Below are 25,598 nucleotides of genomic sequence, written 5' to 3'. Positions count from 1 at the left end.
AAACGTGTCGTTCTGACCCCCCTCCGAGCCTACTGCCCCCTCCCCCTACCAGGTTAAATGAATATATGGCCCTGCCAAGAAGGAACTATGGAAATGGTAAAGCACACTGGACTGAACTTTGTGCTGTACCGCTATCCTTGTGTTTCGGAGGCGACAGAGTCATTTGACGGGTTCGGCAGGGCGGGGTCAGCCACGTGGTCGTGGAAGGAATAGAAACTCCATACTCCGGGCAGCGTCAACTTCTTCCAATCGCCGAAAATCACAAACAAAACCTCTGACCGTACTAGGGCGCACCTGGCGGATTTCCCCGCAGAAGGACGCCATTTCGCCGGGCCATTCAATCCGAGATATCAATACGCGCTACCCCCTCTACAAGCAATCTCGTTTCGGCATGCTCATTATGCTTTTTGTTACGATTTTTTGTCCAGTTTCGGGTCTATGATCCATTATGCAGCCGTTGCAGTAGCGTTAGCTCAGAAGACGTGGGATGCGTCCCTTTAAAGATGTTATCTGAGACACAGGATTAGAACCAAGCCGATCGCGGAGGGAAAAAGCCGTGGAGTTCATTGTAAACAAGCCGGGAAATCGTTATCTGTGCATAGCGCTTGGATCCCCATATTGTGTCGAGTTGTGGATTTCCAATCATTTTGTATGCCCTATTTAGATCAGTAAATGATCGTGTGCGGCTCCCGCACACCTCAGTGTGAGCGTCAGATCACAAACTAGTGTGTGAAGTAACATTTGGATTGATTAGAATTCGTTGAAATGGCGAAAATATTAGGCAAAGATCCGTTCAGTTATCAGAAGGAATACAACAGTTTCCTGCAGGACTTGAAGCGGTTCCACCAGAGTCGCGGGTAAGTGCCCTTTTCGCAACTCAATCACGGCCCAAATATTTCATCTGCAAACTTTAAAATTGCACCGTTTTGACCTCTGTTAGCCCTGTTATCATATGTGACATTCAATTTGTTCATTTCAGGACTTTATTTAAGCAAATTCCACGGCTTTGTGGTAAAGAAGTGGACCTGTATTTGTTGTACACGAAAGTCACTGCGTTGGGCGGCTGGGAAAAGGTAGGTTGGGGCTTTTGAATTTGCCTCCAATTATTGTCTTTCATTCAGTGTGTAAGCGTGCTGGCGAAGGTATTGATAAATTTTGTATCCCAATAATTGACAGTTGGTTACATCTAGGCTTGATACTAAGTGGTTGGGCTTCAGTTTATTCGGATATGTTATGTGTCTTCACTCAAAATGGCAGCCATATTTCCAGGCTTTTCTGTCTATTTTCATTGAGATAATTTGCTCCAAATGTCTCAGGTTTTCACCCAAATCCTTTCACTTTAACCGCTCCAGTTTTTTTGTAGCTGTTGTTTGGGTCATTATGAGGTCAACCCCTTATAGTCTATCATCTGATGGTCAGTATATTGTGTAGAAATTTGGAATGGGAAAAGCCCCTTTGTTGTATGGCCTGAATGATTCGAATGTGTAAAATGTACACAAATGTGTGAACTCGGTCATAGTTGGAAATAGGCCATGCCTTTTTTTATCAAAGTTTGGTATGAATGTAAACAATAACACAGGTTTGAACTTGAAAATTGTAAAGGGATTGTTTACATTTTTTAAGATTGATCAGTGCTAGTCAAGAAATCTCATGAAACACTGAGTTCTTCAACCACAACCGCCTGTCGGGTGTCATGCATGTAAATTGAAGTCATCCAGAATTGTGATCCATTTGGCACCATCTACTTCTACGACTTTGTCTCACTTTATCAATCTGTGTTGTTGATCATTAAGAACCAAATATGCAAATGCTAATAGATGTAGCTAAGATTCTGCAGTCTATCACTTTCTCAATCAGTGTTGTTGATCATCAAAAACCATATATGCAAATACTAGTATTTACATAAATAGCTATATGACGCTGTTATTTTCTCTCGGGTGGAAAAAAGGAATGTGAATTTTGTGAAATATTGCATTTAGATTAGAATGTTAATTTATTCACAGAAAACTACAAGGCCTTTCATTTTGAAGGTTCAGCATTTGTTTGCGAGGTTATCTAGTAGTTTTATCAATAACATGATTTTTGTTTCCTCTGCAGGTGAATGATTCACTAAAATGGGAGGAAATTGTGGAACATTTCCATATTCCCACAGGGACGACAAATGGTGCTCAGGCCCTGAAACAGATTTACATGAGGTAAGAAAGATTGCTCAAGATTCCTCCATGTATCTGGGGGTTTCTCCTGTCAATATCAATGTTTACCTCTCCCACTCACTCCACGTGGTTCCAGACCATTTACACATTGTCACTGGATGGCTCAATGAATGACTGGGGAATATAGTATCAGCAGGCCAACTTCGCATCATGTTGTCATGGTGATGGGAACCAGGGCGAAGGCGGTTAAAGCTGCAGCGCCAGTGCTGGTTTGTCCACATGTTTTCTTCACTCACTGGAGATATGTGTAGTCAGACGATGTGTCCTGGGACAATTGGATGTTGCATCCCCATTCTGTCAGGGATAGCTTTGTTTATCATTGTTACTTTTGGTCAGTGAGGTATCCTTTGTTACCTGTGATTGTCTGTTATTTACCTTTGTTACCATATTACATAATACTATAACATGCCAGATTCAATTATCTATTATATCATAACATGTCAGCTTCAATTATCTATTGTATCATTGTATCAGTGTATTGAGTTTATTATTTTCACTATTTCAGTAAATGTCAGGCAATTCACAGTCGGGGACTAGGCGGCTGATAGATTTGGCAGATTGATGAACAATCTAGTCTCATGCTATTTGCTGTGGACCTGAGCAATTTTAAAATGTTTCCAGTGTTTTAACTTCCTTATTTATTATATATACAATGTAGTTCCATATTATGTGACCCATCACATCTGAATGGATATTTGAGTTGCATTTTGAGCATATGGTGAGACCCAGCATCCAACCAGAAGATGTCCTTTATATTTCATGACATGTTTTGCAATCCATGTGAATATTTCCCTGATACAAGTAATTGCAGTTTGCATCCAATTTATACCGATGGGTATGATTGGGACAGCTTCTGACTGTTGTGTATTCAGCAGCATTCATTAAAATTTGAAACTAGATCTCGTCAACTAACAATTTGATCATTAATATTTTATGTGTTGTGAATGTGTGTGGTTCTGTGAAATGGCCTACATGGTGAGCTATTGGTAAATGGGATGAACTGTTTGTGACGAAGTTATAAGTCATAATGTATTAGATTTATTTGATTACGGTGTCATATAAACAGTCATTTTCTCAGTCTGATCATAGCTTAAGGTGCATCTTCACCATCTGATCTAAACAATCGGCACAACAGTAGGTGTCCAGACACAGATAATAGCTCTGGAGTGAAGTGCCTTCTCCTGCAATCTGTCCATTCATGGGTATGTGCTAACCTTTCTCCTGTAATCTGTTCCTCTGACTGCCATTGACAAGTACTAGTAGATACTTAGATATTCAAATGGTTAAAATCAATTCGTGCAACCATTCTTGGATAGCCTGTCAAATGCACACCTTTACTGTATTGTTCCAAACAGCAGTCATTATAGTCATCATTTGATTGATTATTCAATGGTGTTCTGTTGAAGATTGAGATTTGATAAAAACTGGAAGTGGAAAGGAAAAGTTGACGATTGGGGGACTCGGGACTGGAAGCAATGATAACACAGCAATCCCTTGGCTTCAAATGTTGTAAGTGTTCATCTTGCTCTTGAGTTTTATCAGGACGGGATGGAGGGGGTTAGAAAGCCAGTGTCACCTGGCTTATTCACACCACTCAGGAATAAAGAAGCTAAGTGCTTCGACATGTGTGACCCCAGGTGTTACAGCCAACATGTGGGACACAATGCTGGTTCCCAAAAGTGTGAGGGATTGGGTCTAGTCAGTCGGGGACCACATTACAAAGAACAAGAACCATGCATACATGTATACAAGAGTATTCGATAAATCCACAATTATTCAGCTTTAGAAAAAAATTATTTAAAAAAGTATCTAGTGGTTAATTCAGTTGGGTATACTACATATAGTATGTACTTGTTACTGCCACTCAGTTATCTTGATCGTAACAAACAGACTGAATAGTTCAGGATCAGTTTCATATGCATGATATCTTCAGGTATTTCACTGAAGCGCAGTGATGACTATTTTATAGGAGAGAAAAAACTCCAGTCAGCATTATGATGTGTTGTAGCTTATGACCATACAGCCAGCTCATCTGATCCATAGCACCGCACCTTTCAGTATCAGCATGTGCGACCTACAGTATGATATCAGCAAGACATTGATTTTTTATTGGAGAGGTACTTACCTCTTGTCTGTATTGTTGGTCAAAGCAGGCACATATTTTTGCAAAAAAGCTACTTCTTTGACTTGTGTGTGTAAACACATTTATCGGCTACTGTACATGTAATATATCTATTTGCCAAGTCACCTTCTCTGCCACGCCTCCCTCGGGATCGAGTCATTGAATCCATGGCAACTTACGGTAGAGACACAGGCACGCTAAGCTTTCAATCATTCTGAGTGTCTAATCGGCAGACTAAGGCCAGTGTTGCTGCTCCTTGCCACCAATATTGATTGTGATTAGTGGTGATAACTGGAAATTACATCACCCTGCCATGCTTTGTGCACTTGTGGATGATCACTTTCACATGAAAGTCATCCAGACAACATGAAAGTGATGAATTTGGGAGTTTTTATACATCAGTTTAGTCTCTATCCACGTCCGTCCGTGTTAGACTGTGCAGATTTTTCTTACATCTCCTAATAAATCAATTCTCAGGTTGGCAGTGTGACAGTTTTGACGTATAAAATCAAATTTTACAAGTGGTATCAAAGTATTAGAATAGATGAGATTCAGAAGATTCCATTCCATCCAATTTAAATGAATGTTTGGATCAAATATCTGATCTGTTTCATTTTGGACATGTTTGACTTGCATTTGGACCTTTCTGAGTCAGTGTCTACTCTAATTCTGAAATCTCTGATTTTTTTTTAATCATCAAAATCTTTCACTTTGTTCTGATAATGATGCTAAGTTCCTTTGAAAAACAACCCCCGCCTGAGGAACTGTAACAAATTAAATTGTTTCCTCTAATCTGTCAACAGTTTCAGCCTTTAAAAAGGTGATGAGTTTGTCGACTAATTCGAACAAATGAAGCTGCATCATTCGCATCCCTTGTCTCTCATGGCGGCCGCTGCTGCACTATAATGGGATGTGTTTTAAAATTAATCAAGGGGAGAATTGAGTGAACATGTTTTGTAGCTAAAAAATTCTGGCAGCAACATCCACAGCAGATGCAGCTGGATAGAATCAATACAATGTGGAGAAACTGGTAAGAAATTAGAGGGGCGTATTTTATTCGTCATGGGCCGAACTGATGACATACGAAATGTTGTGAAAAAAGGACTTTGTGTCTGCATTAGTTAGTAAAAGTATCTAATAAAGAGGACTCAATGGCATTCAGATTCTAGCTGTGAGTATCTTCCCCGACTCTTTTGAACATGTCTGGCCAACACGCACCACCTGGGGTCTGCCACATTCCTTTTTTTCTTCAGAAAAAGTTGATAAATCGCTGGTTGGTTTGACAGCCTGTTCAAATCCGAAGCCAGGGAAATCACTGGCTGAGTGGGACACTGGCATACGTTACATTTTGCTTTCTCATGTATATGATGAATAGCTTTCCATTTGGATTAGACTAGAGTTCTTCAATCTGAGTGCAAACTAGCCAATGTCTGAAATGGTTTGTTCTCAGACTCATGTGATGAAGTGTGTCATCCTCTGGACCTGTTTCAATCAGCCGCAGGCCCTTTGTGAATTCAATTTGCAACCTCTGTCCTGATTTAGACAAGTGGGATGGCTTGAGGGGGATGCATGGTTCTCTCTTTGTTCCAAGCATGTCATTCGTGTGGCTGTGTTTTACACATCCCTGGAAAAAATATATTTTCACCTGCTGAGCCAAGCTGGTACTCTTGAAATATGGTTCAAGTACTGCAACCTCACAAGTGAGTGTCCCTGGTGTACACTCGCATGCACACTATCAACATAATCATGATAATGCTATGAAACCGTTTGGTGTGCATTTCCTAACATGATATACTCATCACCAATCCATGATGTATCATTCTACTACATTTGTACTACAAAGAGTTGTGTTATCGTGCAGTGTATGCAGCTAGAACATCCTGTGTAGTGTGATATTCCAGTGAAACTGTGTTTGTTCTGCTTATCTGTATCTCTCGCACATTATGCTGAACACACAGTGGAGTCGAGTGCCTGAGACTTAAATTTCTCAACCTGACCACAAATGCTATTAGTCTACTCTAAAAGATATCGATTCGAAGCGAGGTATTAATATTCAAACGAGATTCTTTTCTGTATTGTGTTGTATGCCCGGAGACATCATCTCATTGTGAATAGTGGAAATATTACGCTCTTGATTTAACAGTTAAAATAGGCTGCCCCTATACAATAACTACTGGGAAATATGCATACCCGCTCCAGCATGTTCGCTATCTCAGTGAATTTCTGATTGGCGGGTTCTGAAGTGGAATTCTGCCGGTTTTTTCATACTAAAGATGCGTTTGCACACATTAGTGTTGGCCATGATGTCTACCTGTTGTAAATGTTTGCGATTAGCTTGTGGGTTCTCATTCTTGATTTGAAAATCTGCTCAGCCGTGCCACTTCTTCTATGCTGGCACATCTTAGACCTCTAAATTTTGATTTTGGAGGGCATAGTAATATCAATATCGACAGCCCCGTTTTACCGTCAATGAATACAGGGTGTGAATACACAGCAACAACATTTCACCAATCCATCATTGTTGACATTTTCCTTCAGTCTGTATTGTGGCATCATCCTCAAACTATAGCCACTTTTCGCGCTGCAGTTCTCAGTTCTTCCTGGAGTATGCAAGATGTAGTTTTTGATTTTGGAGGGCATAGTAATATCAATATCGACAGCCCCGTTTTACCGTCAATGAATACAGGGTGTGAATACACAGCAACAACATTTCACCAATCCATCATTGTTGACATTTTCCTTCAGTCTGTATTGTGGCATCATCCTCAAACTATAGCCACTTTTCGCGCTGCAGTTCTCAGTTCTTCCTGGAGTATGCAAGATGTAGTGTCCAGCCGGCCGTGTCATCCTGGTGCCATGAATTCAAATGTGGTCAGGCTCAAAGGGCAAGCTTTTGCTCCCATAAAATTCTGACAAGAGCTCAACCTGTCTTACTCTTTATCCGAGAGGAGTTGCAATGGGGTTCATACATTGTTGAACTAATAGAACCTGCTTTGCATGGCCATCCTCGGATTTCTGGGAGCAGCGTCGGAGGCCAATCCTCATCCTGTTGACTCAAGTCGTCCCAAGGAGCTGCCAAGAAAGTCTTTATTGGATGACTATTTAAATACTAAATGCCAGAGTGACAGTATTTCATATAGAAATCAATAATCCCGTGAATATCACACTCTGTGTGGCAGTGTTGTTTGCAGTGTCAAGCACAACCGATAAGGTTACAAATTATTGATGATTTTACAGAAAAATAATTGTCTTGCTGAGAAATGTTAGGATTCAATTTCGAATTGATGAAAATTGAAAGTGCCAGGAAGTAGTTTGTTTTCTGGATACAATTTGTTTTAATCAAATGGTTCCAGGTGACCTGACAACTGTGTAAATCTCAAACCCTTCTCATATTGCGATTTGCATGTTACTATTATCCATTCTGACATTTATACATATGAGCCTCATTCACACCGCAAATATTTTAAAATATAACCATAACAATATTTTGCAGTATAACAACAATGGATTACATCCATCATTTGAGGAAAAAAATTTCATCTGCAAGTCCCTTTCACAACACTTTTTTCTGTGCAGCAATTTCCAACATCTCTGAAGATTTTTTTATTGCTGGTTGTAATTGCCATTGCATTCATGTTGCCATTGCCGGCTGATTCCAAGCCATCTGTCATGTAATAGAGGCGGCTGTGACAGTCACATCACAGGGCAATTGCCATGGCAGCTAAAGAGTAGAAGAACTATTTTGAATTTTTCATGTACCCGCCACAGAGACGAATTCAGAGAAGTGTAAAAAAAGACAGAAAGGAATTTATGTTATTAATATCATCAAGTGCACTGACTGACAATAAACTGACATTTTCTTTTCGTTCTTAAGTTTCTAGTGAAGAAGTTGTCGATTTGTCTTTGACATAATACCCTGTCTGAAATCTTGTGTTTGATCATTTGAAGAGCCAATTATAACACAGATTTGTCTGAACCTTATGGATACAATGTTTTTAAAATCCTTTAAAAAATGTATTTGTCTCTTTGCAGACACCTGGACTTGTATGAGAAGGTAAACCACTTTGGCGAGGATACGAACCGGCGTGATGATGACGAAGATGAGGGGCATGCTGCCCGAAAGAAGGCGGTCAGGGCCTTCATGAATAAAGTCCCCATGTCATATAATTACAGGCAACACAATGTACCAGGTGAGTTTGGAAATTAATTTGAGCTTTAAATGATGCTCAGAATGATTGGATAGAAACTGCGTTGGGGGTGGAGGGCGATCTTCTATTCCAAAATCTGAATCATTCGCAAATTCAGGGCATTCTTTGGTCTGCATGTTGATGTGAAATTGCCATCTCAATGTTGCTTCACTTGAGCAGCAGTTCGATCTTGTATTTTGTCGATCAATATGACCGGAATGCTCCGTGCGTGCAATAAGGCAAATGTGTTGGGGATTCCCCACATTCAAATTCAAATTAGGCAAAACAAACCATTTGGTCTCTGTTGTGCTATGTGGTACGTGTAGATCTATGTGGAGGAATCAATACAACCTAGTTGTAGTACGTGAAGTATGATCACAGTAACTGTGGTACTGTATTGCATGCAGAGTTGTTCATTGCAAGCGACATGTGGACTGATTTTAAAGCAGTTTTATTGGAAAACTTTAGCCATTTTACATCAGTTCATCAATCAACCTGACTGAAAACCTTTAAAACTGCACACCAAAAACTGCTATAGATGGTCGTGTGTCAGCAGTATTCAGCATTATAATTGCATGAATCAAGTTGTTAACTACATCAAATCACCCTCGAGTGAAGTGCTCCAGGCATTTGTAAAAGTCTTGACCCGAGTACAATCTACGATAGCACTGGTGAATTTTTCTGTTGCATGGCTCATGAAAAATTCAAAAGGTGATTTTTCCTGGGTGTGGTGGTAATGCATTTGTCTCGTGTCTGAAACGACAATGATAAAGATTATTTCCGCTCGGCAGGGCAGGTTTGTTCAACTAAGAAATGATTTGAGTGAGTGAAAACAATGAAGATTTTTTACTCTCTATATTGTTAAATTTGTGTTTAAAAATGAGAAATTTCACAGGGTTAGCAGAAGTCCTTTCCTCGATTCATGCCTCCCGATTTTACGTTTAAAATTACATTTTCAAATAAAAGAGTAGCGCAAATTGTTAATTCTAAAGTTCAATAACAGTGCATCTTTCATCCCAACCCACATGAACTAAGATGTATAACTCATGTCGTGTTCCTGATGAAAAACTGCTAATTCCATTACCTAGGCTAAGCCTGGCAGCTATAGCTTGTTTGTAGCATTGGTTAGCATGATCTATGTCTCTCATTGTAGTGCATTCAGAATGTGCACTTGTTTTTCCATTGATTTCCTGTTATCTTAGAAACAAGAAATGGCTTTTGGCATGTTGACTTTATTATTATGTATTGTGCAGCCTGGTATTGGCATTTCCATCCTCCTCCTCATGTGATGTATTGCTGCAACAACACGGTCTTATGAGCATTTTCTTCCTTGACTGTCCCCAGAGAGTTTTCATGCGAAAATGTTTCAAAAGTTCTCAAGTGATGGCGGGAGTGAATGGATGATGTGTCTCATAACCACAACTGTTTCTCATGTTTCATACAATCTTACATCTTTAAGGAAATCGTGAGAACTGAGACCAACAACTGTGCCGATCTTATTCTAATATTGTTGCATCTGTTGGAGAGATGGAGAAAAATTCAGGTAGTTCCTGTTGAAAATGTACTTGGCATTCCTTCAATGAGTTCATGTCCCGTTTTGAGGACACCTGATAAGTTGAAGAGATTATAAAAATTGTACGATGAGGCCCCTCATATGTCATGTCATAACTTGTAATCATGCATTCCTTCTAATCTCCTGTTTTCCAGACCAAGTCCGAGCCAGCACTGGGTTGTCCATGGATTTTGCCCCACGCAGCGAATATGAAAAACTAGAAAAGTCTCTTCTGTCAGGTTTGCCCAATGAGGTGGACTTTGCAATAAATGTGTGTACGCTGCTCTCTAATGAAGGACGTCACGTTCTGAAGTTGGACCAGTCACATCGCCTGATAGAGCTGTTGATGGCGCAAGTTGGAATATATACGGATGGTAAGATTCATTGTTGTTCTCGCTAATCAAGGGTAAAGAAAATCTAACTAAAAAGAGTCCTTCCATGGGATTGGGATACAGAGTGATGAGATGCATTTGGTACATTACACTGGAGCATGAAAGGAAGGTGGTGGTGTGCATGTATCTGTACGAAGGGTATTCAAAGAAACCGCGCGCTATAACTTAACCTGTTTTAATACATTGTTGATAATTCCGAGCTCTGCAAACCGTGTGACAGCAAAACAGATAAGAGTACCGTTGCGCTCGATCAGCCTGTACACAAGACCAATATACACAAGGAGCTCGAGCCATAGTACAGCAGCATAGCACTATTTGTAAACACATGCATCTGCTGATTGTGTTGGATTGGGGATTCCCCAGTGTATGCGTGAATGCACCTCTACTTATTGGAAAGGGATCCTCGATAGATCAGCTGTTGGTACGAGCAGTGGTTGTTTGGTCTTTGGTGTGTTTCTTTCGTAGGGGGAATGGGGCTGTGTTTTGCATTTGCAACACAAGCGTATGACTAGCTTGTCTGATTCCTCGTATGCCAGACACAGGTTAGAATTAACTTTCAAAGACCGGCCCTCATGTTGTGAAAGTTGTCCCTATGTACTGGGTATTATTTTCAAATGTTCAGAATCCAATTTACAGCAGTCATGCAATTTATTTTTGGAGATGATTGCCTGCTGCTTTCCTCTACAGTTCCCATGATATTCCCTCAAATACAGCAAATATTTCGAAGTGGCTCGCACAATTTCTAATAAGAACGTTCCTAAATTTGATATGAAAGGTTTCAATTACCCTCATTTTATTCGTATGCTTTTATATTACATCCACTTTCGACATAATGAAAAATTCTGCCAACTTAATACAGAACTGATTGGCGGTCCCTCGAGTGATTTATTCCTGACAATAAAGGGAATTCAAGATGTCTTTATGCCTAGAACAATCCCAATTTTAGTGAATTCAACATTGCTTCAGAAAAACTAGCAATACCAATAGCTACTACATAACAATTTGCCTGTCATCTCTCCCATGGGTTGTCGTTAAAAAGTCAACATTTTGCCAGCCGAACCAAATTCTGGTCGAGATAAAACCATATCTAAACACAATATGGCCTTCTCTATCTGATTCTGAACATTGAGCGCCCAAAAGATATTAATTCATATTTTTAATCTGGAATTAAAAACCTCATCTTACTCATCAAATATCCCCTGGCATCATCTATACAAAGCTTCGTCCACTGTTATATATTTGATTGGAAGATGAGAGTAAAGTTTATTATCATAAACTCTTCGTCATGAAATGCTAGTAATTTTCAATAAATTATGTTGTCTAATAGCCATTTAGATATGTGTAGGAAATACATTTTCATTGCAGAATTCTAAGAAAAATTCCGTGCCCCAATCATGCCATAAAAATCATAGATTCTTTGCGAGACTCCAACGCACTAATAATTTGCATTTATATGGCTGAATGTTTGCTCATAAAGCATGCATGTGCTGAATGTGTATATTGTACACTATACACAGTGTTATACACGCAGTCTGTATGGAAAAGCATTACACAGCCACATTAACATATTCCGTCCTTTGTTCTCGATTTTCTGTCAGAGCCGTCTGGTGTTAGAGCGAAGAACTAATCTTATTCTTTGAAATGCGAGTTGGTTGTGAGATGTGAAATAAGCTATCTTATTGTGGCCCACCAAATAGTCCTTACAAATAACTATCTATGGCACAACCAATGTGTATGGGGGGGGGGGGGGGGATTTCCCAAATCTCTCTACAATGGTCGTCATGTTAGAGAGCAATGATGATGTTTTCTGTTTCTACATGCAGTTGTCTAATTACGTGTAAACCTTTTATCTTTGCAGGACCAGGGTCATATATCAAATTCCATGAAGAATGGAGAAAATTAACCGGAAGAAACTTTGTGAGGGTGTGTATTTTGGTCATAATAGGATAATAGGAGTGTGTTGCTGTCTGAATTCTAATGGCCCTCCGGCACTATGGCCGGTGAAGTTATTCCAAAATGTACGGCAGAAGTGAACTAAAATTTATATCTGAAATCAGCTCAATAGTGTGCTATTTCTGCATTGGGAGTAATAATCTTAAGGATGTGGACTTTTACTCAGACTTCACTTTACAGGACAGAGCGGGATTTTGAAATTTGTCTTATTCTGTTTCAGTTCTGGTGTGATAGTGTAAGAGATAAACAAGCCCAGGATTTAGTGTCACCTTCTGCTGCTGTCCATTTACAAGGTAAGTTTGAATTCAGGCCCATGCTCGTCTGGTTTCATATGAAACTGAAGTCTGTCTTCCCTTGTGCTCTCTCATTTTATATTCCCCAAATCTTTTTGGGGGGGGGGGTGTCGACAGGACATGGGGAATAGGCGAAATGGGGATACACCATTAAACAGAAAATGTTTTAACAAAATTATGTTCTTTGTCTCCAGATGCAGTTGCTTCGAGTAAAATACCTGGAGATGATTTAGAGACCACCTACGAACTTGATGCTGAAGTCAACGAACATATATTTAACTTTGGCCGAGAACTTGGCATTGCAGATGTTGAAGGACAACGTATCATGCAGTTAGCGTCTATTATAAGGAATTTATCATTTGAGGAAGAAAACCTTATGCCGTTGGCATCAAATTTATTAATATTTAGGTGAGTGAACTAATCGTTGATAAAAGAGGTGGAGGTCATCACATCACTACATTCAAACGATGTTCTTTCTATTAGTTATGAGGTGGCCAACTTTCTGCTCCCAAAGCAGTGTATGTGGCCTGAAATGTTTGCCTGTTTGATGAGAAGATGCTATCAAGAAGTTGGCAAGTGATGCTTAAACTTGTATTGTTTAATGCTTGTAAGGTTTTTTCTGTGCCTGCTCTGAAGTGATTTGATTTGACTTCCTGGTCAGATCTTGATTGTAAAACGGAATATTTCTATGTTGACTTGATGATAAATGATATGACCATTTCTGCTATTCTATTGTTGCAGGTTCCTACTGCTGTGCACCTACAGTAAATATTCATGTCTGAAACAAATCGGCCTGGATACACTAGGCAACGTAGCCATCCAGATGGTGCTTGAACCAATCGATTGCTGGACGACGCAGCTCATCATGAAGACGATATGCCGGTGTCTAGCATCGCAGGACAAATTTGACATCGTAAGAGGTATGTACCAGCATTTTGCTTGTCACTCAGGCTCTGAGGCATGGAGTAAACGCGGGAATAGTTTCAACAGTGTTGTTGCAAAGGAAGTATTTGGCCTAATTCGAGAAAGTGTTTGCCTTAAATGTGAAGGCTTTTATGATTATCATCTCTTGGAAGTACATCTGATACTACAGGAGAAGGCCTGTCTTCTGCGTCAGAATCTACTTGTTCAAAAGGAAAACTTTAAATAGTTTGAAGTGAATCGAGATTATTTTGGGGAGATCTTTATAACATGGAATATCAACCTGAATGGCATCTCTCCTTTGTGTAGAGGTGCTGATAAGTTCCATCTGTATCTTACCTGTTGAATCTATAATGATTTCAGGCATGGAGATTCTTTCCAAGCTGAGCCAAGTGGACGAGAATGAAGATGTGATTGCTGACCATCTTGAGGAGAAGGCATACGAAGATATCATCAACACGTTGTCAGTCCTCGATATCCAGCTCATCGTTCATGCTCTTGAGGTCCTCTATCAACTATCAGAACTGGGAGAGATTACCACGACGCACATTGCTATGGTTAGATCAAGTGTTGGTAAGTTTCATTTCTCTGTTCCTGAAAGACTAGACCAGACCGGCTTGGAATCCCACACTGCTGTGTAGCCTGTTTTGGACTAAAAGAAAACTCCTGCAGTCGCGTCAATTGTTTCCCATATACATGATTGCAGTTGGTTCAGTGGTCTCCACACCCATTTCTGTTTACTTATGTCTTTGCCAGGTATGATTGTACCTCTTCACTGATATAAATCTCCAAACCCTAATGTTGAACTCTCTTCCAGACATGCTAGTGCAACTGGTGACCATTGAAGCCCAGTCGTACGGCCAGAATGCTCTCTTCGGAGTGAAGGTGGTTGAACATGCCCCGCCACCTATGCAAGTCCAACAACATCAACAGATGGTGCCAAGTCACCGGCCGATCAGCCACCAGCAACCTCCACAACAACTCCATCATCCTCCACCACAGCCGCAGTTCACAATGCAGAGACATGTGTCTCAGCATCCTCCTCAACCAGGTCCACCTCAGCAGCAACAGCAGCAGCCACAACCACAGACACAGCCAAATCTGCAACAGAACCAAGATGCTGAGAGTGAGCAGTTTGCCTGTAACTGGTAAGTGAACAGTCGTGACTCCCATTGTTTATACAATACAGCAGACCAACTCTATCTTAGGTCACCCTTGGAACTGTCAAGAGAATATCCTGTCTGATTTCACCAGTGATTTAGACAGCACTTCGACAAGCTATGAAATGTGAAGTTAATGAATCATGTTCCCTTTTAAGATAATGTACCTGCCCTTTTGAAATTTATGTACTCTGTTTTCTGATGGTTTTGTTAGTTATACCACAGTTCTCTACATTGGCTTTGTCTTGTCTTCAGGCTGAATGCCCACTTTGAGAGTAAGGCTGGATTCCGTATCCAGAGAGTCGAGCTGTATGCCGCCTACCTCTCCAGCTGTAGCAAGAACCAAATCACCAGAGTCATCTCAACCATGGACTTCACAAGATGTTTGAAAATGGTATTCCCTGATGTCGAGTGCGTCAAGATTGATAAACCTAATGGAACATCGGACATTCAGTTCCTTGGGATCAGGAGGCGACCAGTACCGAGACCATTCCCATTACCAGGTAAGTTGTGTTAGTTGTGATAGTCAACGCCGTGGGCTTAGGTAGTTAATTGTCCTACTAAAGCTTTGCCAACCAGGCCTCTGTACCCTTAAATGCAGCTAAAAGTCATATCTGAAATAACGGCTAAAACCATTTGTTACCTCCACTGACACTTCCTCTCTATTTGTGCTTGCAGGTGAAATGATGAACCAGAGAGGACCCATCGTCAATCAACCACACCTGGCACCATCACCACAGACGTCATGCTCACCCCGTCCAATAGCACCTCCACAGGGGCCGATCATGCCCCCTCTTAGTCCCTCCCCACACAGTCACATGACGCCTCCAATGTCACCGGCACAGAGATACTCGTCGACGATGCCTCCTCAGTCACCATCACCTCATCGGCCGCCAAGCACTTCAAGCTGTGACAGCCAGAGCCGACCGACATCAGTCTTACAGCAGCAGCTGAACACGCCACCACAAGCAGCCTCTATAAACCAACGTCAGCAACCACCACAAGGGAACTTTGCGTCAATACATCTAGCACTGAATGGGCTTCAACGACCTATGACGCCGCAGAGTCCGTCATCTGTCTCTAGCTACCCCTCCTCAGCTCCCAGTCCAACTGCTCCAAATGCAAAACCGACTGATACCAATATGATCAAAAGTCTTCTAGCAACTAAGGTGCACAACATGCAGATGCAGCGCATAGCCCAGGCAGCACAGAGTAACCCTGTCAGTCGAAACATTCTCCCTGCAATCCAACCGCAGCCTGCATTGGTGCCTGTCGGCCAACCTCCAGTCAGCTTCGCACATCAGATTCAGCCTCATCCTCGGCAGATACTACCTCGTCCTCTTCAAGGCCAGCCTATAAACCAAGGGCAACCACATTTAACCCAGGGACAATCTAATGTCAACCGAGCTCCATCGGAACACCCAAATCAAGGACCAGTATCAAAACCTCCGCAAGCAAATCTTCCTCAGGGTCAAGCATACCCACCACGACCTGGTATGATGACACAAACGATACAAGGGCAAGCTCCAGGGATGTATGGCCTGCCACAAGTGCAATTCGGAGTGTTTCAACGGAATAAACCACAGCACTTAGGTAATGTGCAGCTTAATCAAAATCAGTCTAGTCGCAAACGGCGGAACAGTTCTCCAGGACATTCACCTGGCAGGTTGTCTCCTAAGGGAACACGTAATAGAACACCCAAGGGTAGTCCAAAAGTCAAGTCTCCCAGAACTGTCTCGCCACGACCTAATTCTCCTTATACTCTGAGTAATAGGTCCCCTAAGGGCTGTCAGCTTGAAGTATGTGGTGATGTCGAGCGTGCCCAGGATGTAGTTCGTGAGGATGAACTCCGTCACGAGGCAAAGATTGAACGAATAGAAAACCACTGTGCAAGATTGGACATTGTTGAAAATAACAATAGCACTACACAGGCAAATAGAAATGAAGAGATGCTTGCAGGTTGTAGCCAAGACGTTCTAGGATTAGGCAACCCAACCCAACTACCATTAGGATTACCTGGTGTGATGCCAATGGCACCAAACCAGGTACCTGTGGCTGTTCCTGCCCCAGTCCCAGCATCACAGAGCAGTCCAGTAGAGCAGACACCCCATCAAAATTTACCTACTCAAGGATCTCAATCTGTATTTGCAGAAACTCCGACACAAGCTCCAGCATCTAACGAGGACCAGACATGCACAACAAATGAAAACGAGGATCCAAAATCTCAGTCTGGTGTCGAAAATGGCCCAGTGAAATCTGAGGATAGGAAAGTGGATAAAATGGATGTGGACGATGTACGGATTAGTTCTAATGATTCAGTGCAAAATAATGTGGATCATATTCCAACAACTGTTCTGCTGGATAACGGTTTAGCGGAACATGAGAGAACGTTATCAGAATCAGATGTTAAACTCAACTGTGCAACGGATACACAGTTTACAGGCAATGATCTCAATGACAAGGATAAGGATAAGAAAAATAAGGATGGTGACAAGAAGAAAAATCCTGCCAAAGACACGAATGAATCTCCGCATCCAGTAAATAGTTCTGGTAATCCTCCAAAGTTAGTTAATGGGTCTGTGTCGCAGAACGAATACCGCAAATTACCTCCTCAGTCTGACATATCAGTCCAGTCAACACAGGGTCTTAAAAAATCAGAAGAAACAAAAGACACGCTTGGTCAGAAACCAGATAAACTGGTCAATGGTCTTGTAAATCATTTAGGAAATGGTGATATTCTCTTGGAAGTTGAAAAACAGAAACCAGCAGTAGTTGCAACTATTTTAGCCGAGGATGTTCTCAAACCAATTCTTAAGGAAGGCAGTAAGGACTTGAGCTTGATGATTGAGAGTAATTGCAAATCGAAAAGTGTTTCGAATGATGTAAGTTTGCAGAATGGATACCTCAGTGATATAGCCAGTCCAAGGCCTGCCGAGCAGGAGAAAGTAGGGGATAGTGGCATCTGCGTTGCAAAAACAAATGGGAATGGGAACATTGGGTTAGAAGGTTCTGACACAGTTGATGCTGCTTTGAACTCTACCTCTGTAGAGGAGACAAACGAGATTAAAAATCCCCAAACTATTCCATGCGCGCAGGAAACTAACGCACAAACACAAAGGACTAATCAGCAATCACAATCATCAAATCCGCATTTAGAAACCTCGAATCCACATTCATCAAATCCGCATTTTAAAGTGACAAATGTGTACTCAGAGGCATCAAACTCCTCTATAGAAACAACAAATTCATCGATAGGAACAACTGACTCTAAACCTGTTGAATCTAGTTTGAAACTCGAACAGTGTGGTGACGAGACACAAAATGAATTAGACTCTGTCAAAGTGAAGGAGGAGGAGGTTATGGATATTGATGCGAATCCTCCAAGCAATTCGTCAGTGGCCAGCAAACCTAGTTCTCTAGACATGGTGTTGAAGGACATTCATGACATTATTGAGGATAAATCTGTAGAGGAGATGCTTGGTGTTGAGTCGAAATCTGCTGGCCCTCTTTATTACAATGAGATTAAAATAGGAGAGCTGGCCTCTAATATTAGAACTCAGGTTCTGCCCATCATTGGGCAGCCCCAAGTAAAAATGGACATTACAAGTGTGCCGTATCCAAGCGTACAGTTCCAAGGTCAGTATCAACAAGGGCCACCTGTAGGCAATCCACATCCGCAGAACATTCCAACGCCGAAGTCACAATCGTCTGGTGTCAAGCGAAAAGATGACGAGAAAATCGCCAAAAGTCGTAAGAAGACAAGAAGTCGAGCGAGCAGTACAGAGTCTCGTCGTTCGTCAACCCAGAGTGTCATCAGTAGCGTGGGAACAGACTTCATGTGTGAATGGGCCAACTGCCGGAAGTAAGTGCACGACAAGCTTTTTTTTCATTTCTAATCTTTGTTAACTTGCAGAACTGAATGGTTATCCACTGTGGATAACCATTCAAATACAACTATCAGTGTCATTATGGTGTGATTGTCAAAACATTTCAAAACCTTTTGCTAATGATATTTTTGTTCTCCAGGTGCTTTGAAAATGCCAAAGATGTGTTCCCTCATGTATACAAAGTCCACTTGAACCCAAATGGTGCTGGAGTCTGTCAGTGGGACGTGTGTGATAGATTAGTCAGACAGAAGTTTTCTTTATGTACCCATGTACAGGTAAGTAACGATACATTGAAAATGACATGGAAAAAAGGTATTCTCAAACCCAAAGAGGTCGGCTGCTGTGCTGTGTAGATGGAAAATGCATTGTGAAAAACATGTGAATGACACTCTCCCTTAACTTTGTGACTTATCCAGCAATCTTTTGAATGCGGCTCAAGTTGTTGTACCCTGTCACATGCTACACTTGTGTGGAAGAATGTATACTCGGTTGCTTTGAGAATTCACTCTAATCCATTATTTCTTCTAGGATCGCCATTGCACGGAAGCAGCCTTGAAGGCATCATTAGCAAAAAGACAGCAAGCGGCACAGACGGGAGGTCAGCCACAGATGTGTCCAACGCCACCTCCCCCTCCCATCTATCCTAATGACGCAGCGATACAGGCTATCAGGAGATTCTCTGCAAGGCCGCCATATCAGGAATTAATGGTAAGGAATGTTCATTTTATGCTTTCTCTTCATTGGATGTCGATTCAATGCAGTTGACGACTTGCTTCTACACTTACGTCTCACCTAAAGTTATGGATCATCCGCTATTTTCCTCAACTGCTTACAGTCACTGACCATGGCTGCATCTGGCCAGTTGCTGACTGCGACTCTGGTTTTAATCGGTTATACTCTGTGATTTCAGGAACCAAAGGAAGGACCAGTCACAAAACATATACGTCTCACATCTGCTTTAATATTAAGGAATTTAGCGAGGTATTCTGCTGCTGGAAGAAGGTAAGCTTTCAAAGTGCAAAGTCTTGTGTGATGGCGATGATGTGGATTGAAAGAGTGTTCCCAATGTCCTATTCACCACTGCTTTGTTCCCCAAAGTCGTGCTCAAGTGAGTGCTGCAATAGGTGCAGCTCGTTGATACCCCATATTGCCTCTCTGGAGACGTGGGTACCAGTTACAGAGTACTTTCAGACAGACCTTGGTCTTAGCATTTGTTTTGTTCACCTGAGTAAACTGGAAAGATATTCTTCTGATGGGGAATATGGGTAGTAAGGTCAGATGATTCTAGATATGAAAACAATTAGATATATTCCCTTATTGTCTTCTCTTCTTTCAGTTTGATCAAACGACATGAGAATCAGCTTGCATACGTGTCACTTAGTTGTGTAGAATCATCGACTGCCATCGCCAACTGCCTGTGGGAACTTCATCAACATCATTAACCCAGGGACCATGGGTCCGTACACCATTCCACGGACCTCTCCATCTCCCTGGTGCCACGCAATCATCGTATGACTGCCATGTTGAGTCTTGTACTGCCTTTGTAGAGTGCTGCCTGGTTCGAAGATTGTCAATGACTTCTGCCAATAGTTGGCCCGATAGTAATATATATATGCTCGCCTGTCTTGTTGTGTTGGAAGACTTGTGCTCAGGACTTGGTGTTTGAAAAGAGTAAGCCTGATCACACTGCTCTTATTCTTGCTGTCATCTTTATTTTTTCACGTTCATGAATGTTCCTCAAGTATAATAACAGGACAATCAGAAAAAAGAAATTTTTGATAGTCTTAACCTAGCTTTGCGGTGGAAACGGAGGTAACCATTCGTACTTGTGAAAACCAGTAGCTATACTGTTCAAAAAGTTAAAATTAGAACTTACCGGGTAAATGCTTTTGGGAAATTGCCATAATTTAATGAACTTTAGTAGAGGGCACTTTTGTTCTGAAAAGTAATAAGTAGCCCACATCTCTTCCGATGCTGATACTTTTGTTAGTCATCTGAGTCAAGTTTCGTGGGTCTATGAAATCACCATCACCCTGACTCAATGAAACTTACCAGTTGAAAGTTTTTAACTGCTGTTCTGATGCCAATAATGATCGTTCCAATCTCACACCTGATAAGTTTAACTATTGAATAGTAAGTGAGTCTAATTGTCCTGATATTTGCATCAACCTGGCCTTTGAGTCACTTTTGTATTTATAGAACAACACCATACCCATTCAGAAGTTTATTGTAAAGATAAGTTGTGAATATATGTATTATTATTAAACTTTTATTTATTTTTGAGATTTTTATAGTAGATTTACATGTAGTTTCAAAATTCCATTTTCAAGTGTGGTCATGTGTTTGGAAGAAACCAAGATACATTTTTAGTAGCATTGCATTAGTTTTGTAGGAGCCAGATATGCATTGTCAATTTTTGGAAGTAAAATCTGGCTGGGAAGAACAGAATTAGATTGTCCTAACCAGTCGACCTCGTAATATGTGACAATCATTTCAAAATGAATCTAGATGCGAGATATCATAAATGCAGTTGTGCCAGTACAGTCGAGGAATTCATAAGCATCTTTAATTTGGCATTTTAATAACTCATATAGTCAGTTCATTGAGGAAAACCAGTAGTTCAGTTGTTCACACAAATTCTTGTAAGATGTGACATTGGTATACCCTGTCTTGGTCAGGTTTGTTGTGATTTAGCAGTTTTCTCTACCTTACAACAATAATCAGATTCATTACTGATGTTGTATTAATTTACTTTTTTTACTCCTGGACACATTCAAAAAGGTTAAAAAGTTTGATGAAAGAATAATGTAATTGGAATCAATTGATTTTTTGTCATTTTATAAGTAAAGTAATTGACTTGAAAAGGGTATCTTTAGAATGCAGTTGTGAATGTGTTGTCCATTATTGTGCTAATGTTGTTGTGTTCACAGTAATTTTCAAACTTTGTTTCTTGATTATAAGCCAAAGAACAGGTTCTAACTTGTCTGAGTGACGGGGTTGTTGGCCTTGTTCATTCTCTCTGCGTTTCCTTCTTCTTCGATGATGGAGAAACTATTTTTGTTTGTAAAAATTGTTTCTGTTCTCTGCCACCAGTATTGTAGTAAAAATATTACCAGCTGAAGACACATTTTACAAGTTGCACTCGACGAACAAGGTGTCACAAACACATTCGGCGTCTATTTTCACTTGAATGAAACCGAATTGGTAAAAGCATGTCAAAACCAAATGCTGTTTTAACGTACCGACGTGATTCAATGTTTTTGTTGTGGCGTGACATGTCTTCTACTTTTATTCATTGTTTGTTATTACAACACACAAGGTGCTGGTCCACATTTATCATGCTCTTTCTTTTTATCTGTCGTTAACATTACAATGAACTTCTGTCCATTCTGACTCGACGGGCTTCTTCCAGAATGGGTGTTTTGTAGTTTATCAAGAAGCGACTGTATGGTTGCCATTGATTGTTTGGGGTATGTGCATTTCATTGTTTTCATATCATTGTTCATCATATTTCATACATTTCACTATTTCACTTGACAGAAAGTGAATGCAGGACAGGCTCAGGTTTATTCAGTTCATCAAGATTCTGACCAGAAATTTTTTAACTGTCCCTGGATTGACCTAGTATATCTGTTGTTTATCAGCAATTTTGGTTGAGATTGCACAACCAGATTCCCTTGTACATGTATCAACATCAAGTTTTTTCCAAGGTATTTTCGACCAAGTGAAAAGCTCAATCACTTCGTATTTTCCCCCTGTTTTGTGAACAGGCCACAAGCTTTCACCTGGTTGAAAATGTTTGCTAACTTCAGTCCAATCGACTTAAGACATGGCCTTACTTTAGTTGAGGACTTGGCCTTAATCTGGTGAATGATTGTTGTATTTTTTTTGTAGTGAGTAGGTTAGAAAGTATATCGGGCTAGGGCACTTACCTATTTTCTTGTGTAAATTTCTGCCTTGGTAGTTCAGAGATGTTAGCTCCATTGAAATAAACGCATGTTTTTTGCATCAATTTTTTCATAATTTTCGTTTGGAGATTGTTAGTAAGGTTGTCAAGTACAACCATCATTGATATCTTCTTTGCATAACAACATTTGGAGAGAGAAAACCCCTTCTGGATACTTATTTAAAAGTACATGTCAGATAAAAATTGTCTCATTCAGTAAAGGAAATTAAACGTTTTTTGACTCCTAGGTCTTAGCATCTCTGACACCAAAGGTATTTTGACATCTCTAGTCACAAGGCCTACAGAAAGCATGGGTCAAGCAACTGTTGAGAGCATGCAACTTGGAAAGGAAAGATTTAGAAAAGTTATCATGCCGCAAATCTGATAGGAAGATCACAGTATGACTTGACAGATTGTCTAGCATGATGAAACCATGTCCTGTGAAGACTTGTGTCAGCAAAACCTATTTATCTCGTTCATCGTCTAGAACCCCACGTCCCTTGGTCGAAGCATTTTCCCCCATCTCATTCCCATTTTCCTTGATGCCTCTGGGGTATCTAAAGACTATTCTCTTGTGGATAGTTCAGCTTTCCACATCTGTACTGATGGTTTGCTATGGACAGTTTAAAACATTTCACCAAATATTTTAATTATTTTATATGATTTCGAAGTTTCTGCACTTTTGATATGCTGCACAATAATACATTGTAGTGCAAATCTATTCTTTTTCGCACAACCTCTTACACTGTACAAGAATTTGATATAATCCTGTCGTCATAGCACACCATCTGTACTCTGAAAATGAAGTATCCAGTTGCTTGATGAAGGCTGAGTTGTAAACATAATGTCATGTTGTTGAATATGAAGAAAGCTTTATAGGATTTTGGGGATTTTCATGTTTGTTCACAAGTGTGGGAGTCGCCAAATGATTTGCATGACCCTTGAAGAATAATGATTTCTTACCATTGCTAAGTTTATTCCACCTTTTGAGACACCAAACTACAGTAAAGTAAAGAATTTGAAAACTATTAGTATCAGTGCATTAAATAGTATCAAGTGAAATTATTGATTCAAGTTGTGAAACGAGAAATGTATTTAGGGGTGTGTAAGTGGGACTGTTTTCCGATACATAGTCAACTGATGCACCATTTCTTGTGTGTTTTGTCCAAAATATAAATGAACATTTGCCATACTTGTATGTGTCTTCAATCTAAATAAATCATTAATTCGGATAGGGTCAGAGTAGCAGGAGACAGAGAATATATTATTGTAAATATTCTATTTCTATACAAAGATAAGATATTGATGTTGAATGTAAGATAACTTTGTAAATTTCTAGAATTCACATGGTTTAGCTTGTTGGCTGTGTTATGGGTAAGGGAGTTGATGGATACCTTCGAACATTAAACTACCCTGTATGCACTGTAAAAAGTTCTCCACGGCCAGGACATTTCACCCTATTGGCAGATATTGGAGTAAATTATAAACTGATGTTTGCTGTGCATCGGAATTGTATCTAGCTTCAATATTTATTGCTTAAACATGATGACAGTGATACAGACTGTCTGAGCTTGAACTTAACGTATAGTAGAACCTCTCTATTAAGAACACACTTGGACTTACAAATGCTGTTCTTAATAATGAGGTGTCTTGATTACAGAGTTCAAATTGAATAGAAATGGCCACTTATGGACCAAAATCAGTGTCGGTAACAGAGAGATTGTCCTGCTTTACAGAGATGTACTAAGATCAATCAAATGTGCTGATTGATTTATTTTTTTGATTTTTTGCTGAGGATTCATGTTCAAATGGTCGTACATGTTGCTTAGCCAAGGCATTAGAATAGTCTGTGTCCTTTGGCTCCTACTTCCATACTTGTGGTGGTAGGGCCTAGCAAGGCTTTATAGGCAATGCATCTGAAGTCCAGTAAGGGGATGAAGGGGTCACATTAAACAAATTATACATTCTCATATTGTATGTAGTGAAAGTCATATTCTTCATGTACATGTATAAACCAAGAGTCTCTGGCATTGATTTTGGCGGTCAGGGACGATTCGTTTTTCTCTGTAAATATTTTTCACTATAATCATTCACCATTCATGAGTCATCAAAACTTCTCCAAGCTATCCACTCACGATCAGTCATTCCATGCGCATCACCAATGGACGTTTCTACACACAACAAGAAATCTTTTATAAGAAAATCAGAATAGATGTATTTGCGAAGGCAGTTCCACTATGTAATGTTTATCTTTTCAAATGCAAAATGAAATTGTCACAGGTTATAATAGTTGGTGGGATTTTAGCTGACGCATTTATAGTTTTCTATGTGGAAGACACCTTGTTTTCTTCAATTACAATGAAACCTTGTGAAATTTAGAGTTATATTTAAAAATAAAGAGAAGTATGCAAAATAATTGCTTTGTTACCACTTGTTTTGTGCTCAATGAGATGTCCAATAATATTGGAAGTTGGAGTTGCAGCTTGGTTCCCCTTATGAGTGCTTTGCAGCACCCCAGATTGATTGCTGTGAAGACCAGGATAATGAATGATATGGTATCCAAAAAATGCCTTTGAGCAGGGAAGCCTGTTGAAAGCCCTCTACATAAGAACTCCTTATGATGAAGTAACTATTGGTCCGGCCTCCTGCTATGGCAGGATAAAGACTGCGGAGGACATTTACTGTAGGTCTGTATCTTGTGAAAGCTGAAGGGAAGTCTAGATCTAAATCAAATCCCACCTATTGTTTTATTTCGCACATCCACCTGGCCTGACCAGGTCTGTCTCTGTATTCTCCTTCACTACAGTACTATTATTTGGTCTCGATAATCATTTGAAAGGCTGCATTGATGTTTGTGCCATCTTCAGGTTGAACTTAATCTCTAGTTAGCAGTAAAATGAGGGACAGACTTATTTGTTGTCCACTGTTTCTATTGGAAATGGAGAGATGGACGTTCTGCTGAAAGATGCTTC

General features: G+C 40.3%; 1 protein-coding gene across 2 annotated transcripts; it reads left to right on the top strand.

Annotated features, from left to right (window-relative positions):
* The first annotated feature begins 383 nt into the window (after positions 1-383).
* LOC135487481 (AT-rich interactive domain-containing protein 2-like) lies at positions 384-25,042 on the top strand. Of its 2 annotated transcripts, none has more exons than XM_064771177.1 (18): positions 384-857; positions 980-1,073; positions 2,098-2,195; positions 8,368-8,525; positions 10,230-10,448; positions 12,325-12,389; positions 12,640-12,712; positions 12,913-13,120; positions 13,454-13,632; positions 13,997-14,206; positions 14,451-14,781; positions 15,049-15,296; positions 15,472-16,386; positions 16,945-18,655; positions 18,820-18,955; positions 19,209-19,388; positions 19,591-19,682; positions 20,017-25,042. In XM_064771177.1, the coding sequence occupies exons 1-18, from the start codon at positions 766-768 to the stop codon at positions 20,120-20,122; spliced, it is 5,115 nt and encodes a 1,704-aa protein (XP_064627247.1). In that variant the 5' UTR covers positions 384-765; the 3' UTR covers positions 20,123-25,042. The 2 variants fall into 2 exon arrangements, with proteins under 2 accessions (XP_064627247.1, XP_064627245.1); XM_064771175.1 differs by having other exon boundaries at positions 12,907-13,120.
* The last annotated feature ends 556 nt before the right edge of the window (positions 25,043-25,598 follow it).

Source organism: Lineus longissimus, chromosome 5 (assembly GCF_910592395.1).
Source record: "Lineus longissimus chromosome 5, tnLinLong1.2, whole genome shotgun sequence".
In the NCBI taxonomy this organism is placed as follows: Eukaryota; Metazoa; Nemertea; class Pilidiophora; order Heteronemertea; family Lineidae; genus Lineus; species Lineus longissimus.
Note: the sequence above shows the minus strand (reverse complement) of the source record. Positions and strands in the feature narration are given on the sequence as shown.